This window comes from Pygocentrus nattereri, chromosome 13, assembly GCF_015220715.1.
Source record: "Pygocentrus nattereri isolate fPygNat1 chromosome 13, fPygNat1.pri, whole genome shotgun sequence".
Taxonomy (NCBI): Eukaryota; Metazoa; Chordata; class Actinopteri; order Characiformes; family Serrasalmidae; genus Pygocentrus; species Pygocentrus nattereri.
In genome coordinates, this window is record NC_051223.1 from 10648200 (window position 1) to 10664502 (window position 16303).

General features: G+C 43.1%; 1 protein-coding gene across 8 annotated transcripts in view; it reads left to right on the forward strand.

Moving 5' to 3' along the window:
- The window catches only part of tanc2b (tetratricopeptide repeat, ankyrin repeat and coiled-coil containing 2b), a 220721-nt gene that overhangs the window by 183631 nt on the left and 20787 nt on the right, over positions 1-16303 (forward strand). For all 8 annotated transcript variants that reach the window (XM_017695101.2, XM_017695102.2, XM_017695103.2 and 5 more), the window contains 7 exons: positions 321-552; positions 2343-2512; positions 4838-5445; positions 7916-8024; positions 8184-8306; positions 13206-13442; positions 14770-15192. In XM_017695101.2, the coding sequence (XP_017550590.1) occupies positions 321-552; positions 2343-2512; positions 4838-5445; positions 7916-8024; positions 8184-8306; positions 13206-13442; positions 14770-15192 (1902 nt within the window). The remainder of the gene's footprint in view (positions 1-320; positions 553-2342; positions 2513-4837; positions 5446-7915; positions 8025-8183; positions 8307-13205; positions 13443-14769; positions 15193-16303) is intronic.

A 16303-nucleotide genomic window follows, 5' to 3' on the forward strand; every position in this document is an offset into this window, starting at 1 on the left:
CTGCTGCTCAAAACCCGTTTACTGTAGAAAAAGTGATATATATCGTGAGATTTCTTTGTTTTTTTAGTGAAATGTGTCCTATCACTTTCTAAAATTACTTTCTAAAATTAAAGCAAAGTTCTGGCCGAGTGATTAGAAACTACTTTAACTAGCTGTTGAGCTCCATTCACTCCCATTGTTTGAGGACTCACTTGCGTGCGCCCTCTGCTGTTCAACAGTCCTGTTCTTGATATAATGGGGGAAATGGGGGAAGACTCCTGGCTCTGGTTTAGTATTAAAGGGTGAAGGCTCATTCTGCTCCTCGGTGCTGCCCCTTGCAGGTGGTGGCATATCACTACTGCCAGGCAGACAACGCCTACACCTGCCTGGTCCCGGAGTTTGTGCACAACGTGGCGGCGCTGTTGTGTCGTTCACCGCAGCTCAGTGCCTACAGAGAGCTGCTGCTGAGGGAACCGCATGTCCAGAGCATGCTCAGCCTGCGCTCCTGCGTCCAGGACCCACTGAATGCCTTCAGGCGAGGAGTCCTCGAGCCACTGGACGCACTTTACAAAGGTGGGAAATAAACAATATTTTTTAACTAAATGGAACAGAAAGCAGTAACTAAATGGAGTGAATAGCTGTTTTTTTATTTTAGTTTTTGTTTTGGAATTTTGTGATTTAACTGTGGTTCATTTTCATATTTGAAACATGAAACAAGTGATTTTATTCCTGTGAACATTGTTTTTTTAATTTTCTGTTTTGTTGCCTGGTAACGATTCTTAATAACAGTGATACTAAAAATAGATTAATAGGGGCCCTTTTATACAGGTTGCAGCTCAAATTGCTTTACGATGATATATATATATATATTATTTATATATATACAAACACACAATAAAATATAGAAATATCATTTTAATTAAAATAATTATAGAAATAGCAACAAAATAGTTTGACAACCTTTCAGGAATTCAGGAATTTGAAACTAAATATTTAAGTGACATTGTCATGTTGTGTATAATGTTAATTTTTTTTCTATTTTGTTGCCTGATAGCATTTCTTAATAACAATAATATTAAAAATAGAATCACTTATAGGGTCCCCGTGACCCTGACGGAGAAGCGGCTTAGAAAATGGATGGATGGATGGATGGATGGATGGATTATAGGGTGCTTTCCATACGTAATGTAGCTCAAAGTGATTTGCTATGAAATAGTATGTTTATATATAAAAGTACACAATAAAATATAGTAATTATAAAGCAGCATTAAGGACAAATATTGATGTGTGCTATAATATCATTTTAATACAATTAATTTTATGAATGGTTCAAATATACCCTAATAGAAAACTGGAAAACAACAGACTGAAAAGCTGTTTTAAAATCACGGTTAATATTCATAGAATTGGGAATTTGAAACAAAATATTTAAGTGATTTTGGTCTGTTGTCTGAATAATTTTGTTCATTCTCAATTTTCTCTTTTGTTGCCTGATAACAGTTCTTAATAACAGCAACACTAAAAATAATTTATTGATAGAGCACTATTCATAATGTTGCAGCTCAAATTGCTTCAGAGTGAAACAGTATGTTTATCCATTAAAGCACACAATAAAAACAGTAATTAAAAACATATTATAAAGCAGAAATTGACATGTGCTATTATTTAATTAAAAAAACTTTAATAACCTTCACTGTCTAAGTGTGAAAGGCAGTGCGTTCCCCAGTTTTTACACGCACTAACCTCCACACTCTTTCTGGAAGATGTACAGGGATCAGTGGTAGATATATATATAGTAAAGGAAACTCATTTGCAATCCTGAGTTTAAAGCCAGTTTTTATTCAACTTAAACTTGGAACTAAGTTGTAAATAAATCTTAAACTGAAACTTTGCTTGTCTTCAAAAAGTGATTTCACAGCCACTCGGTTCTACCTGATGGAAACTGTTTACCTTCAGTGTTTTATGCTTATGATCATTTTAATAGACGTCAGTGTCACTAATTAATGACGTTCTATTAAGAGACTGGTTTACCAAGAGAGACACTGGAGGATTTTCACCTGAAATGAGTTCATGAAGCGAGTCTTGTTATAAAAATGATAACAGGACATCAGAGCCATAATTAATCTTTTAGTACTTTTACTTTTGATACTTAAGTACATTTGAAGGTAAATACTTTAGTACTTTTACTCAAGTGGAGGTCTAAAAGGAGGAACTTCTACTTTTACTGTATATATGTATATACCTTGGGTGTCTACTTTAACTTCGTCTACCACTGACAGAGATGCAAACTCACCCTGTGAAGCTGAACTGGAGTCAATTCATTTGGTTGTTTTCTAAATGACCTGTGAATCTCTGTTTTTCAGAGAGGAAGATCACTGTGGATGAAGACTTCATCATCCTTATAGACGGACTTAATGAAGCAGAATTCCACAAGCCTGATTACGGCGACACCATCGTCTCCTTCCTCTGTAAGACCATCAGCGGCTTTCCAGCCTGGCTCAAACTCGTGGTGACTGTCAGAACCTCACTGCAGGTAAAACACTCAGCTGTTCTTCATCAGAGGACAGTCTCAGTGAAATTAACCGCTTCACTTGCGCCACGCAAATTTAACTCACGTTCAGTATGACCAGCTGTTACGTGGTCATGAAAATGATATCAGTCATATCAACCAATGTCTGGGAGACTCCTTGTTTTAAAAATTAAGAATTCAATAGTTGTTTTATAAACACATACACATGCAACTTACGGCTTATGTACATACATCTAGTGTACCTGTAGTCTTTTAACATGTAGCTGTCCAAACTGTACAGACACAGGAGTGAATACAAATTACAAACAAGTTAAAATATCAGAATGTGGTGTAATGAATACAGTTTCTCCTCATGAAAAGAAAAAAATCATCATATTGGGCCAATACGTGTGCTCTTCCCAATAAAACCACTATGTAACATTAGAACAAACACCAATAAGCATACATTGGTCATTGACATGATGTATATTTTGGGTCCAACTCCATTTTTAATAAATACATGACATCAAATTATTCGCCAGTCCATCGCAGGGCTTTTTTGCCTCCAAAAGTCTTAAATGTCAGGTGGTGCAAAAGTCAAATATCGAAAAAGGTAATGTAGTTATATATTTTTTGCAAAATAAAGCAACTTTAAAAGTGCTGAACTCACTGAAAAATGTCTGTCCACAAGTTATGTCCCTAAATGTCAGGCAGCACAACTAAAAAACAAAAGACTTTTATTTTGACATGCTTTTATGAAAGGGGCCAGGGTATTGCATCATAAAGAAGACCCCAAGTGACCCTTATGAAGCAATACAGATGTTAGTTTAGTATTTAGAGGTTAAATTACATAACAAATTTATTAAAAATGTGATTTTGAGTAATGGTTAAAACAAAGATTTCTAAGGGTGCCTAAGAAGATGCCTGTTTAATTTAAAATTAGTCTGAAAAGTAAGTCAGATAAAGCAACCATACCAGCACAGTTTAATACCTTCATAGCACTCACTAGATTTAAGACAGAGCATGTACATAGATATAAATCCAAATAATATATATATAAAAAATACACATGTCCTTTTTTATTTTCTTTTTTTGTTGCTCTCTATTCAGTATTGACAGTCATACATTTGAATCTCTCACAACTAGCCGACATACAAGGGATTAAAGGAAAGATTTTCTACAGGGGTGTCCAGAGTTTGCATAGGTCAGTTTTTCCAAGAGAAGCAGCGTTGCAGCTTGGGAAGGCCACTGCTCAAAAGATGAGGGGCTGGCCGATAGAGATACATTCTTAGATGCCATGTTGTCTGTTCTCAATCTGAGGCAATACGTATGCACATCCACCATGTTGAAGAGGTCAAGATCCTCTTGTGAACAGATTCACTTGTACTGAGAGACGAAGAGTCTCAGGATTAAATCAGCCACAACTTCTTTATTACTCAACCCATTTACACGAAGTCTGGTTGGTTATAATCCTCAGACTCAGTTTAATCTGGGCTGCACTGCTGCTCTTGGTAACTGTTATTACTTTAATAACTGATATTGATAATTAGCCATCCATAACAGCAGGAAAATATTCAGTCTGCACCTGACGTTAAAAACCGACTTTAGCGTGAGAAACACAAACTCACACATCAGCAAATCCGTCAGTGTGTGAATCACTTCTAATGTTTATATACAAAAGGATGAAGCTGAAGTTAGCTTCCTATTTGCCAGCTTCTTGTTCGAGTTTTCCCGTTCGACCTTAAATGGTGCAGCGGTGACCAGAAGCTGGCTGATGCACAATTTAAGCTGTAACGGGAACAAGAACAAGAAGCTGGTGAATAAGAATCTAGCCTCAGCTTTGTGTAAGAAGGTGCTAAGGTTAATCTGTTATTAATATCTACACAGATTAAGGAAGCTATAGCTACAAAGCTTTAACCGTCACTGTAACTAAATAACTACTACATCAAGTTAAGACCCCCTGAATAGACCATTAAATGAAATAAGCTTAATATAAAACCAGAGGAGTAACGATCACATCAGCAGGTTCTCTGGGCCTCACTTTTAAAGCTGTCATTTTGTCAACCTCAACCCAAATACAATAAACCGTAATAGCACAGAAGAGCCTGGAGCATCACATGGATTTGGTCAATTCCATCATCAGCACCTGATTTAACTTAATGAAGAGCTGATTAGATAAACTAGGTATTGGATAGTAAACAGAAACTTTTGCATATTACTGTACATAGAAACAGCTAATGATCTGTATGATGAAAGAATAATGTAGTTAATAGTTTAAATATGCTGCACTGTGAACCCAGACATACCAGTCACCAGTTATGACCCTTGGGTGGTGATCTCTCCTGGCAGGACATCACCAAGCCGCTCCCGTTCCACCGCATCTCTCTGGACGCCCTGGAGGAGAACGACGCCATTGACCAGGACCTGCAGGGCTACATCCTGCACCGCATCCACAGCAGCGCCGAGATCCAGAACAACATCTCGCTCAATGGCAAGATGGACAACACCAGCTTCGGCAAGCTGAGTGCCCACCTGAAGGCCCTGAGCCAGGGCTCCTACCTCTACCTGAAGCTGACCTTCGACCTGATCGAGCGCGGATACCTGGTGCTCAAGAGCTCCAGTTATAAGGTGGTCCCCGTCAGCTTGGCCGAGGTTTACCTGCTGCAGTGCAACATGCGCTTCCCCACGCAGTCGTCCTTCGAGAGGGCCCTGCCGCTGCTCAACGTAGCCCTGGCCTCACTGCACCCGCTCACCGACGAGCAGATCTACCAGGCCATCAACGCCGGCTCCCTGCAGGGCACGCTGGAGTGGGACGACTTCCAACAGAGGATGGACAACCTGGCTGTCTTCCTAGTGAAGAGGCGGGACGGCACACGCATGTTTGTACACCCCTCCTTCAGGGAGTGGCTGATCTGGAGGGAGGAAGGGGAGAAGACCAAGTTCCTTTGTGATCCCAGGTGAGAAACTGTGAAGGAATGTCGCAGGGATTACTCTGCAAACAGCATTACACCAGATGTAATGACTTAAAAACAGAAGCTTGATTAAGACAGATAAACATAACACCTGATCAGAACCAGCATTTTAATGTTTCTTTAAAAAATTCTGTTCTTTTTACAGAATAACACTGTCCTACGGAGCCCTAGAAGGGCCGTGGTATAAAAAACAAAAATGTTAATAACATCGTGTTCCGATGCAAACGCTTTGCATTCACTTGCAAAAATTGTGCTTTGAGATCAGACATGAAGCAGCTCATTGAATTTTACTTTGATCTTGGTTTAAAATATAAAGATATAGTGTTGTAATCAAACATGATTATGCTATTAGTGAGCGCAAACTGAGCCTGAGATTGAGTGTACCTCAGTAAAAGCTACATCCAGAGGTGTAGGTCCAGATTCAGGTCCAGAAATTAAGCAAGCAAGCAAAATGTATTTATATGGTGCTTTTTACAACAGGTGTTGTCACAAAGCAGCTTTACAGAACAATCAGTATTACAGAAAGAAAAAGAAAAATCCAGGTCCGAGCCCCCATGAGCGTCACTAGTGGTGACAGTGGCAAGGGCAAGATGAAGAAACCTTGATAGGAACCAAGACTCAGAAGGGAAACCTGTCCTCCTCCGGAGAGCAAACATTGTTAGTATAAAGTATTATAGTATTATAGAACAAAGTGGGAAAACCAGGTGGGCAGCGGTTAATCTGATTAGTTTATGATTAGCATCTGTCCTGTGGGCAGCGTCTTGTGACCATTGATGAAAGACTAGAGGATGACCAAAACAAACTGTGCAGCAGCAGATGAGCTATCGTCTCTGACTTTACATCTACAAGGTGGAAAGACAAGGTAGGAGTGTCTAATAGAGTGTACAGTGAGTGGACACAGTGTGTTTAAAAACTCCAGCAGCACTGCTGGGTCTGATCCACTCACACCAGCACAACACACACTAACACACCACCACCACCATGTCAGTGTTACTGCAGTGCTGAGAATGATCCACCACCCAAATAGTACCCGCTCTGTGAGGGTCCATGGGGGTCCTGACCATTGAAGAACAGGGTAAGAAAGTATCAGAGAAACAGATGGACTACAGTCTGTAACTGTAGAACTACAAAGTGCACCTATACAGTAAGTGGACCTGATAAAATGGACAGTGAGTGTAGAAACAAGGAGGTGGTCAGAATGTTATGCCTGATCAGTGTTTAATGCCACAGTAATAAAATGTAATTTAGACCAAAAGCTTTGTAGGTGCATAGAAGAACAAATACCCCATTTAAAAATGTCTGTGCTGCACTGCGAGCATATAACAAAATCACATGATGTGGAGTCAGATGGTTATTAACTGATAGCAGAGACTTCAAATGAATGTTTCTGTTCCAGAACAGTTGATTACATTTTCAGTTGTGTTCTTGTTTCCTGATAAATGCAGTCCGGGTTTTATTTTCATTCCTCAGACTGGTCTGATTCCCTGCCAAGAATTGCGCAATGATACACAGTGTTGCTGTACGCATGAGGCCAAAAGCGTTACACAACAGTTTCCTTATGGATATTTTTAGCTGTTGAGACTATGATGATACTTGATGAGAAAGTTTACTTACATTCTGCTAAGAAAACTGTTTCTATTAAACAGCATATATACAGGTTTTACACTCTCACATCAGCAGTCAGCCAAAATACAACTTCAGTCCTATTACTAAGAATATAATAATAATAGTTAATATATTTAAGAGTCAGTATATTTAATTCAAACTTCAGTTTCTAAAACAAGGCCTCTCAGCCAATCACATTGCAAAGTTGAAACTAACTGGTGTGATGTTCTTTAATGTTAATACGATCCACACAGTCACTCTGACAGACTGAAATACACTACAGGAAGTGTAGGGGGCGATATGACTTCTACTGTTTCATTTTAAAAGCCTCTATAATGTTCATATGAATCACACAGTCACTCTGACAGACTGTAATACACTACAGGAAGTGTAGGAGGCAATATGGCTTCTACTGTTTCATTTAAAAAGCCTCTATAATGTTCATATGATTCACACAGTCACTCTGACAGACTGTAATACACTACATGAAGTGTAGGGGGCGATATGGCTTCTACTGTTTCATTTAAAAAGCCTCTATAATGTTCATATGATTCACACAGTCACTCTGACAGACTGTAATACACTACAGGAAGTGTAGGGGGTGATATTGCTTCATTTAAAAAGTGCTTTGTATTACAGAATGTTTAAATTAGTTGAATCAAATAATGGTCAGTAAATTAGATGATTATTGAGGTAATCGCTGTTTGCAGCCCTGCTTTGAAGAGAGAAATACAGGTTTTGTGATTGGATGAATGACAGAAATGCTTTTGTGTTGCGTTAGGTAACCACGGTGCTCCCCATCATGCTCTCATGTATGTTTATGCTTTTCTGTACTTTGCCATTGTTACAGGAACGGCCACACTCTGCTGGCCTTCTGGTTCTCCAGACAGCAGAACAAGCTCAACAGACAACAGACTATAGAACTAGGACACCATATTCTAAAAGCACATATATTTAAGGTGAGTTAAATGTGCAAAAAATACACAATAAAAGAAAAAACATGTTTTTTTTCTTCTTTGAAAAGCCAAACCACTCAAAGCTTTCAGCACGGCTGCAAGGCAAGTGAGGCAACTCTGATGCTGATGTTGACAGACACTTCCTTTCTTCTTGCACTGCAGGGCCTGAGTAAGAAGGTGGGGGTCTCCTCATCCATCCTGCAGGGACTGTGGGTGTCTTACAGCACCGAGAGTTTGTCCACTGCTTTGTCATCCTTGAGAAACCTCTACACCCCTAACATTAAGGTATAGCACCTCACACACCAGCAAATAAAGGACAGATCTACCCAGTAAGACTGATATTACTACTAATGGATGAATGATACCAGGCATTAATTTGCATTATGTTGATGAGATCATGCTAACAGATTGCCACTAGCTTTCACTGCTTTAAACGTTATTTAATGTTAACGTTATTAAACAATCTATTATTTATTTTTATTAATAACAATTATTGTCTCAGTTGAACCACTATGCATTCGTTTATACTGCTTTAGCATCTGTTCATTTTAGTCGTAGGATGTTGTAAAAAGTAGTTGAAATGTCCTCACGCACTTGAAATAGGCATTTTTCTGCATTTTTTGAGTTTAACCTGCTGAAAACGGTACAACATGCAGTATTAAATGTGTCATGAGTTCCACACAGTTTATTCTCCATGAATATGGTACATAAAAAATCGTGTACCCTGCCCGGGAAAGGGTCACCGGGACCTACCCCTGGAGCCAGGCCTGGGGGTAGAGTCCCACGGCGAGCGCCTGGTGGCCGGGTCGCCTCAATGCGAATTAAAATTGCAGAGAGGAAAACTTTGACTGTTGTCTGTGCGTATGCACCAAACAACAGGTCAGAGTATTCGGCCTTCCAGGAGCGAGTGGGCGGGGTTCTGGAAAGGGTCCCGCCTACAGACTCCATAGTCCTACTGGGAGACTTCAATGCTCACGTTGGCAATGACTGGGAGACCTGGAGAGGCGTGATTGGGAAGAACGGCCTGCCCGTTCTAAACCCGAATGATGAGTTGTTATTGGACTTCTGTGCCAGGCATGGATTGTCCATAACGAACACCAAGTGCGAACACAAGGATGTTCATAAGTGTACATGGTACCAGAGCTCCTTGGGTCAAAGGTCAATGATCGACTTTGTTGTCGTTTCATCTGACTTGGGACCATATGTTCTGGACACTAGGGTGAAGAGAGGTGCTGAGCTGTCAACTGATCACCATCTGGTGGTGAGTTGGATCAGATGGCAGGGAAGACTGATGGTCAGACCCGGTAGGCCCAAGCGAATAGTGAGGGTGTGCTGGGAACGACTTTCAGAGGCCCCTGTTTGGAATGATTTCAACTCTCACCTCCGGGAGAGCTTTTCTCACGTCCCGGAGGAGGTAGGGGACATGGAGTCTGAATGGACCCTGTTCAAAACCTCCATTGTGGAAGCTGCCAGGCATAGCTGTGGCCAAAAGCTTGTGGGTGCCTGTCGGGGCGGTAACCCAAGAACCTCCTGGTGGACACCGGTGGTGAGGGAGGCCGTCAAGCTGAAGAAAGAGGCCTTTAGGGACTGGTTGGCCCGAAGGACTCCCGAAAGGTGGCAGCTGCAACTGTGACAGAAGCAAAATCCAGGGCATGGGAGGAGTTTGGTGAGGCCTTGGAAAAAGACTTTCGTTTGGCCTCAAAGAGGTTCTGGACAACTGTCCGGCGACTCAGGAGGGGTCGGGGTGGCTGCGCCCAAGCTGTATTCGGCAAGGGTGGAGAAACTCTGACTTCAAATGAGGATATTGTCGGTCGGTGGAAGGAGCACTTTGAGGAACTTCTTAATCCGGGAGACGTGCCTCCCTCACGGGAATCAGGGACAGAGGCTTCTGGGGTGTCAATTTCCATTTCCCTGGTGGAGATCACTGAGGTAGTTGGTAAGCTCCTCAGTGGTAAGGCACCGGGGGTGGATGGGATTCGTCCAGAAAAGCTTAAGGCTCTGGATATTGTGGGGCTGGCATGGCTAACACGCCTTTGCAATATTGCATGGACCTCGGGAACAGTACCCTTGGACTGGCAGACTGGGGTGGTGGTCCCTATTTTTAAAAAGGGGGACCGGAGGGTGTGTGCCAATTATCGGGGTATCACACTGCTCAGCCTCCCTGGGAAAGTCTATGCAAAGGTGCTGGAAAGGAGACTCCGACCGATAGTTGAACCTCAGATTGAGGAGGAACAATGTGGATTCCGTCCCGGCCGTGGAACAATGGATCAGCTTTTCACCCTCTCACAGATTGTTGAGGGGGCATGGGAGTTTGCCAACCCAGTCTACATGTGTTTTGTGGACTTGGAGAAGGCTTATGACCGTGTTCCTCGAGATATCTTGTGGGAGGTCCTCTGGGAGTATGGGGTGCCGGGGCTACTACTCCGGGCTATCCAATCTCTGTACTCACGGAGTGAGAGCTGTGTCCGTATACTCGGCATTAAGTCAGACTCTTTCAGGGTTAGCGTTGGACTTCGCCAGGGTTGTGCTCTGTCTCCACTCTTGTTCGTGATATTCATGGACAGAGTGTCCGGGCGTAGCCGGGGTCAGGAGGGCATTATGTGTGGAGGCCGGAGGGTGGCGTCTCTGCTATTTGCAGATGATGTTGTTCTTTTGGCGGAATCACATGGATGCCTCCAACGCTCGCTGGAGCGGTTTGCAGCTGAGTGTGAAGCGGTTGGTATGCGGATCAGCACCTCCAAGTCTGAGTCCATGGTCTTGGCCCGGAATAGGATGGCATGCCCACTCCAGGTAAGGGGAAAGGACCTGCCCCAGGTGGAGGAGTTTAAGTATCTTGGGGTCTTGTTCACGAGTGACGGGAAGAGGGATCGTGAGATCGGCCGTAGGCTGGGACAGGCGGCAGCAGTAATGCGGTTACTGTACCAGACTGTATTGGTGAAGAGGGAGTTGAGCCAAAACGCGAAGCTCTCTGTTTACCGGTCGATCTACATCCCAACCCTCACCTATGGTCATGAGCTGTGGGTAATGACCGAAAGAACGAGATCGCAAATACAAGCGGCGGAAATGAGCTTTCTTCGTCGGATGGCGGGCTACACGCTCTGCGATAGATTGAGAAGCTCGGTCATCCGGAAGGAGCTTAGAGTAGAGCCGCTACTCCTCCGCATTGAGAGGAGCCAGTTGAGGTGGTTCGGGCATCTGATCCGGATGCCCCCTGGACGCCTCCCGGTGGGGGTGTTCCAGGCACGGCCTACCGGGACAAGACCTAGGACCCGCTGGAGGGATTATGTCTCCAAGTTGGCCTGGGAGCGGCTTGGGGTCCCCGGGAATGAGCTGGTGGAAGTTGCGGGGGACAGGGTCATCTGGGATTCTCTGCTCTCCCAACTGCTACCGCGACCCTGTTTGGACTAAGCGGGCAACGACGATGATGATGATGATGAGTTCCACACAGGCTACATTCTATATTTCATTTATTTACCCAGTATGTTAAATTCAGCAAATAAACAGTAATTGTGTATTACAATCTGCAGAGGTGTGTTTTCTGTAGAGGACGTGTGCTGGTCCAGTAGTACTGATAAATCAATAAGTTAACATCCATAAATGAATGAGCTTTCTGAGCGCTGCTACTATAACTGCACTAACAGAGTTTGTTCTGATTGGACTGTTTTGCTGTTTTCTTTTCTTAGAATTACACTAAAATGAATCTTGCACAGTACTGTAAACATTAATCAGGCAGAAAGCACATTCACAGAAAGAAAACTACTGTTTTGTTTATATTTCTGTATTTCAATGCTCCTTAAAAACAGTCTGAATGACTCACAGTCAGATCCTGGGAATTAAGAGTAAAACTCACAAAATAGAATTAATACCGCTGTTTTAGTGGCATTATATAATAGAAGGCTAAATATCTATTAAATATTGCTAAAACTGAAATGAAGTATCATGGTGTACCTGTATAGATGATGCACTATTTGGATAATGAATCCTGTTTTAAATAAATCCATAGGCATTAATATGGAGTTGGCCCCCCTTTGCAGCTCTAACAGTTTCCACTCTTCTGGGAAGCTTCTACAAGATGTTGGAATGTTTCTGTGGGAATTTCTGTCCATTTATCCAGAAGAGCATTTGTGTGCTCAGACACTGATGTTGGACAAGAGGGTCTGACTCACAATCTCCATTCTAGTTCATCCCAAAGGTGTTTGATGGTGTTGAACTCAGGGCTCTGTGAGGGCCAGTCAAGTTCTTCCATACCAGACTCACCCAGTCTGGCCTTTACGGAGCTGCTTTGTGCGTTGGGTCTCAGTAATGCTGGAACAGGAAAGGTTCTTCCCCAAACTGTTCCCACAAAGTTGTAAGTGTACAATTGTCCAAAATATCTTGTTCTGCTGAGTCATTAAGTTTACTTTCACTGGAACTAAGGGTTCTAGACCAACCCCTGAAAAACAGCCCGTAGCATAATCCCTCCTCCACCAAACTTTACAGCTGGCACAGTGCAGTCAGGCAGGTAATGTTCACCTGGCTCTCGCCAAACCCAGACTCATCCATCAGACGGACAGGTAGAGAAGTGTGATTCATCACTTCACAGAATGGGTTTCCACTGGTCCAGAGTCCAGTGGCATTGTGCATTTTGATCTTAGGCTTGTGTGGAGCTGTTTGTTTGTGGAAACCCATATCGTGAAGCTCCTAAGGTGCAATTATTTTGCTGATGTTGCTTCAAGAGGCAGTTTGGAATCCATTGTGAGTGACTTAACAGAGGGTAGGCACTGTGTGCTTCAGTCTGTGAGTTTGTGTGGTCTGCCCTTCGTGGCTGAGCTATTGTTGTTCCTAGACACTTGCATTTCACAATTATAGCACTTACAGTTGACCAGGGCAGATCTAGCAGGACAGATAAAGTCACTGAGTTCATCAGTGTGACCCGTTCTACTGCCAGTGTTTGTCTATAAAGACTGAAATGCTATGTGCTTAATTTTATCCAGCTGCTGGCTGTGGCTGAAACATCTGAGCTGGGTAATTATGAGGGGTGACTCAATACTTTTGTCCACAGAGTGTATATCACCAAACAGCCCTTCGGCTCTGTATGAAAACCTGTAACTGTGCAACACTTTTGAAAAACAGCACAGCTGATATTGTTACGTTGCTGGTGTTCAGCTGTTTGATGTCCACTCGTTTTTCCGCTGTGGTGTTCAGGTGTCCCGGCTGCTGATGATGGGAGGGGCGAATGTGAACTATCGCACGGAGGTGTTGAACAATGCTCCAGTGCTCTGCGTGCATGCCCACCTGGGATACATGGACATGGTGAACCTGCTGCTGGAGTTCGGGGCCAGCGTGGACTCGCCGTCCGAGAGTGGAATGACCCCGCTGAGCTACGCTGCCGCCGCTGGACACCTGAGTATAGTGACCACATTCTGCAAGAAGAGGGCCAAGGTACAGCTTCCAGCACACACACAGACATTTGAGCAGCAGACATTTGAAGGCTCTTATAATATTCATGAGTTTTGTGGTTCTTGGTGGTTCTTCAAGGGTTCTTTAGTAAAGAAAGTGGTTCTATATAGAATCTTGAACATTCAAAGAACCCTTTCCATGATTAAAAGGTTCTTTGCCTGGCAAAATGATTCTTCAGATTGATGGAGAATGTGCTGTAGATGGTTCTACTTTTTGAAAAGGGTTCTTCTGTTGTTACAGTGTCAGACTTACACTGTCACAATACATAGTACCATCCACCGCAGTTTCACTATCACTCGGAAGAACGAGTTTCTGATGTGGTAGTGGTGTGTTAGTGTATGTTGTGCTGGTGCGAGTGGATCAGACACAGCAGTGCTGCTGGAGTTTTTAAAAGCTGTGTCCACTCACTATCCACTCTATTAGACACTCCTACCTTGTTGGTCCACTTTGTAGATGTAAAGTCAGAGACGACAGCTCATCTGCTGCTGCACAGTTTGTGCTGGTCATTCTCTAGTCCTTCATCAGTGGTCACAGGATGCTGCCCACAGGACGCTGCTGGCTGGATGTTTTTGGTTGATGGACTATTCTCAGTCCAGCAGCGACACTGAGGTGTTTAAAAACTCCAGCAGCACTGCTGTGTCTGATCCACTCAGGCCAGCACAACACACACTAACACAACACCACCACGTCAGTGTTACTGCAGTGCTGAGGATGATACACCACCCAAATAGTACCTGCTCTGTGAGGGTCCATGGGGGTCCTGACCACTGAAGAACAGGGTAACAAAGTATCAGAGAAACAGATGGACTACAGTCTGTAACTGTAGAACTACAGAGTGCATCTATACAGTAAGTGGAGCTGATAAAATGGACTATGAGTGTAGAAACAAGGAGGTGGTCAGAATGTTGTGCCTGATTGGTGTGTGGTTCTATAAAGCACCAAAAAGGGTTCTGCTGTTGTGATGGTACCATGCTTGTAACAACAGAAGGACCCTTTTTGGTGCTATGTAGATCTATTATTTAAAAAATCCCTATACAACACATTCTCCATCAGTCTTTAGAATGATTTTGTCATGCAATGAACCATTTGAGTGTTCATTGTTCTTTATAGAATCTTTGTCTTTACTAAAGAACCCTTAAAGATCTTTTTTAAGAGAACACACTAACCTCTGTCCTCTAGTAGAAAACTAAAGAAACAAAGTTTAGACACCAGACACATCTTGGCTGACATTTAGAACAGGGGAGGACACTCTAGAAATGTTAAAGGTTATTTTAAAAAATCATATATTTTGGCTGAACCTTCTTTGCAGCTTGACCACCTGGACAGGAACGGTCAGTGTGCTCTGGTGCACGCAGCTCTGCGGGGCCACATAGAGTTGGTGAAGTTCCTGCTGCAGAGTGACTGGGGGACGGGGGCGAAGCACAAGCAGCTGCAGAGCCCTTCGCCAACACAGTCACAACCGCAGTCACAGCCCTCCAGCCCTGAGCAGGCCCAGGCGGAGGCGGAGCAGGTGGAGACCTCGGAGGAGGAGGAGAGAGAGGCCGAAGTGACCTCAGAGCAGCCTGAGGCCGAGGACGAATCCCAGCAAAAGATCCAGCAGCCTCAGCCTCCACAGCAGCCTCAAACCCAGCCTCAGACTCAGACTCAAAGTCAGACCTCGCAGGCAGCCTTCAGTAAGAGCCACGCAGTGCAGCAGGCGCTGGTCGCAGCAGCCAGTATGGGCTTCATTGAGGTAAACACAGCTTCAGCTCTCTGTCAGTCACAGAGCCTCTCAGACCCACGTTCACACAAGCCTTTTAGGGTGAACTCACACTAGGCGATCCATACTGTGCCTAAGCCCACTTTAAAGGGGAATTCCACCAATTTTTCACATTTTTCTGCATAATTCAGTTGGGGATGTAAACAAAGTCATTCAGAATGGTTTGTTGTAGAGAAACTTGCCACCTTAGATTTATTTTCAGTGGTAGTGATAGGAACCAGAGGTCTCTGCATCTACAACTCAAATATAGACATCTACTATCCAAAAACACCAGTGAACCTACAAGAGTCTTCTGAGTTTATATGGAATGTTTATGATGGGAAAATAGTAGAAAATCTGGAAAAAGTAATTCTTTGGGGACTATTTTGCCCCACAACACTCTGCATGTAGCCCTCAACCATGAATGGATTAACAAAACATTTTAGGCTAAAACTTCATCACAAAACTATCTGAAGACAGTGTCACAGGCATCAGGCAGGATAGTCATAACCATTTCTGTGAGGGAGCTTTTAGAGGGGGATGTCTGGTTCCTATCATCACCACTGTGAACAATTCTGACTCTGTACGTTTCTCTAGAACAGAGCGTTTCACACCAAACCGCTCTGAGCCGCCCTGTTTACATCTTAACCAGTTAATTATGTGGACCTTTTGAAAAATTGATGGAGTCCCCCTTTAAGAGATGCGACTGTCCTGCTTTTCAGTTCACTGGGGAATATGTGGGTTAATAACAAGTCTGCTTCTCACCTTAATAAGGAATGTGCATTATAGTTGGCAAGCAAAGCTGCAGATTCCTCCTTCAACATCATAAATATCAAATATCATAAACATCATATACAATCAAGCTCAGGCGCGATACAAGGCAACCCAGTGCAGTGTGAGTACACCCATATAACAGGCACCTCAGCCATACTTACTGTCCTTTCTTTCTTTTACTTTCTGACATTCTTTCATTATACTTTTTCTTTGTGCCTTTCTTTCTGTCTTATTTTCTTTTTCTTGTTTGCTGTCTTTTTCTTTTACATACTTTTTTAATCTCTGTTTATCGCTTGCTAGCTTTTTAGTTTTTTTCTGCTGTCTTTCTGTC